General features: G+C 41.5%; 1 protein-coding gene across 1 annotated transcript in view; it reads right to left on the bottom strand.

Annotated features, from left to right (window-relative positions):
- The window catches only part of PRIMPOL (primase and DNA directed polymerase), a 37,325-nt gene that overhangs the window by 18,753 nt on the left and 16,979 nt on the right, over positions 1-1,593 (bottom strand). The window contains exons 5-6 of the mRNA XM_037730839.1: positions 602-691; positions 1-296 (exon numbers count right to left, since the gene is read on the bottom strand). Of these exons, the coding sequence (XP_037586767.1) occupies positions 1-296; positions 602-691 (386 nt within the window). The remainder of the gene's footprint in view (positions 297-601; positions 692-1,593) is intronic.

The raw sequence follows: 1,593 nt of genomic DNA, 5'->3' as shown, positions 1-1,593 counted from the left end.
CCTAGATCTACGAAAAGATGCTTCTCTCCCATGTTATTCTTCACAACTAGAAATGAAAGGCCAGGACTGGCTTGCTCAGCTGACCCTAGACTCTCCAGTTTCTTTGAATTCAATGTCCAGCTTTCTTCTACAGCCTTTTCTGTGAACATTTCGTTAAAAGAAAATCCTGGTTTTGTAGATGCTTCAGAAAAGTGGGGAAATCCGTGGCCTCTTGTCTCCGGAGCGCTATCAGCATCTTCATCGCCAAGCAAGTAAAAAGCAGGCTGCAAAATCTTTCTCAAAAAATTACCTAAGGAGAAAAGGTATTATGATTCACCTGATTCTTCTTTCCACACAGCGTATCTTAAGGTCTAGCCATGAATTCACATATGACAATTTTACACAGAAAACCATTTTTTTGATTTCTGGTTTCAAACCCAAGTTGCTATAAATTGTTACATGCCACTCCAGATACTTCCTTCCTCTTGCGAAACCTTTTACCTTTTCAGTTCCACTGACCTGGGAGGCTGGTGTCAGAGGTAAACAAATTTTAGAAAGGACAATTAATTTGAGAAGATGCGTCAATGCTGCTGGTATGGGCCTGAGCCTAACAGGCCGTTACCAAGAACACGCTACTTATTAATACATCCTGAGAGGACTTATCTTCACATTCAATAAGTAAAGAATGAAGGACTCTGGTGCCCTTACAGGACTGTAAAAAGAATAATAATAATGAAGAATGAAGGTTTTTATGAGGAAATTGCTGCCAAGCTAACAGACAGAAGCACTGAGGAAATCTTGGGGAGTCAGGGTGCTGGTAAATTTCTCACAAGCTTATTTTCTCTCCTTTAACTTCCACGACACGCTCAGCAAACCCTGGCTGTCACAGCCATCTGCCCCAAGGCTGCTGCTCCTACCTCTGCCTCAAACTGGGCACAGAATGAACCACAGCCTCGGAGCTAACGTCCACAACTAAAGCAATTCAATGCAATTACTGTACTTCAACATTTATTCTAAGAACTCGGTGTAAGAGTAGTCCTATCTGTACCACAAAAAGTTGGTTATAAAATCTGGAACTTCCTCAAACTTGCACATATTATTTATACCATAGAATCAAATAATAATTTGGCTATTAAGTTGCTTCATGTATAATAATACTCAGGAAATGCGATACTATAAGAAAAAATTAACTTTAACCTGTAGAACTGTTATTGTTTAGATTTATTCTTCACTTTATTTACCAGAAAGGCTTGGGCCTTACATTATAACAAATGCATGCTTTAAATTCAAAATTTTCTTTCTTCACATTAGATTTAGTTACTTCCCTACTCAGCCAGATGCGGTGGCTCACGCCTGTAATCTCAGCACTTTGGGAAGCTGAGCTGGGCGGATCACTTGAGGTCAGGAGTTCAAGATCAGCCTGGCCAACATGGCAAAACCCTGTCTCTACATTACAAAAATCAGCTGGGCGTAGTATGGTCACCTGTAGTCCCAGCCACTTGGAGGCTGAGGCACGAGAATTACTTGAACCTGGGAGGCGGAGGTTGCAGTGAGCCGAGATCATACCACTGCACTCCAGCCTGGGTGACAGAGTGAGACTCCATCTTGCAAAAA

This window comes from Cebus imitator, unplaced genomic scaffold, assembly GCF_001604975.1.
Source record: "Cebus imitator isolate Cc_AM_T3 unplaced genomic scaffold, Cebus_imitator-1.0 Scaffold365, whole genome shotgun sequence".
Lineage (NCBI taxonomy): Eukaryota > Metazoa > Chordata > Mammalia > Primates > Cebidae > Cebus > Cebus imitator.
Note: the sequence above shows the minus strand (reverse complement) of the source record. Positions and strands in the feature narration are given on the sequence as shown.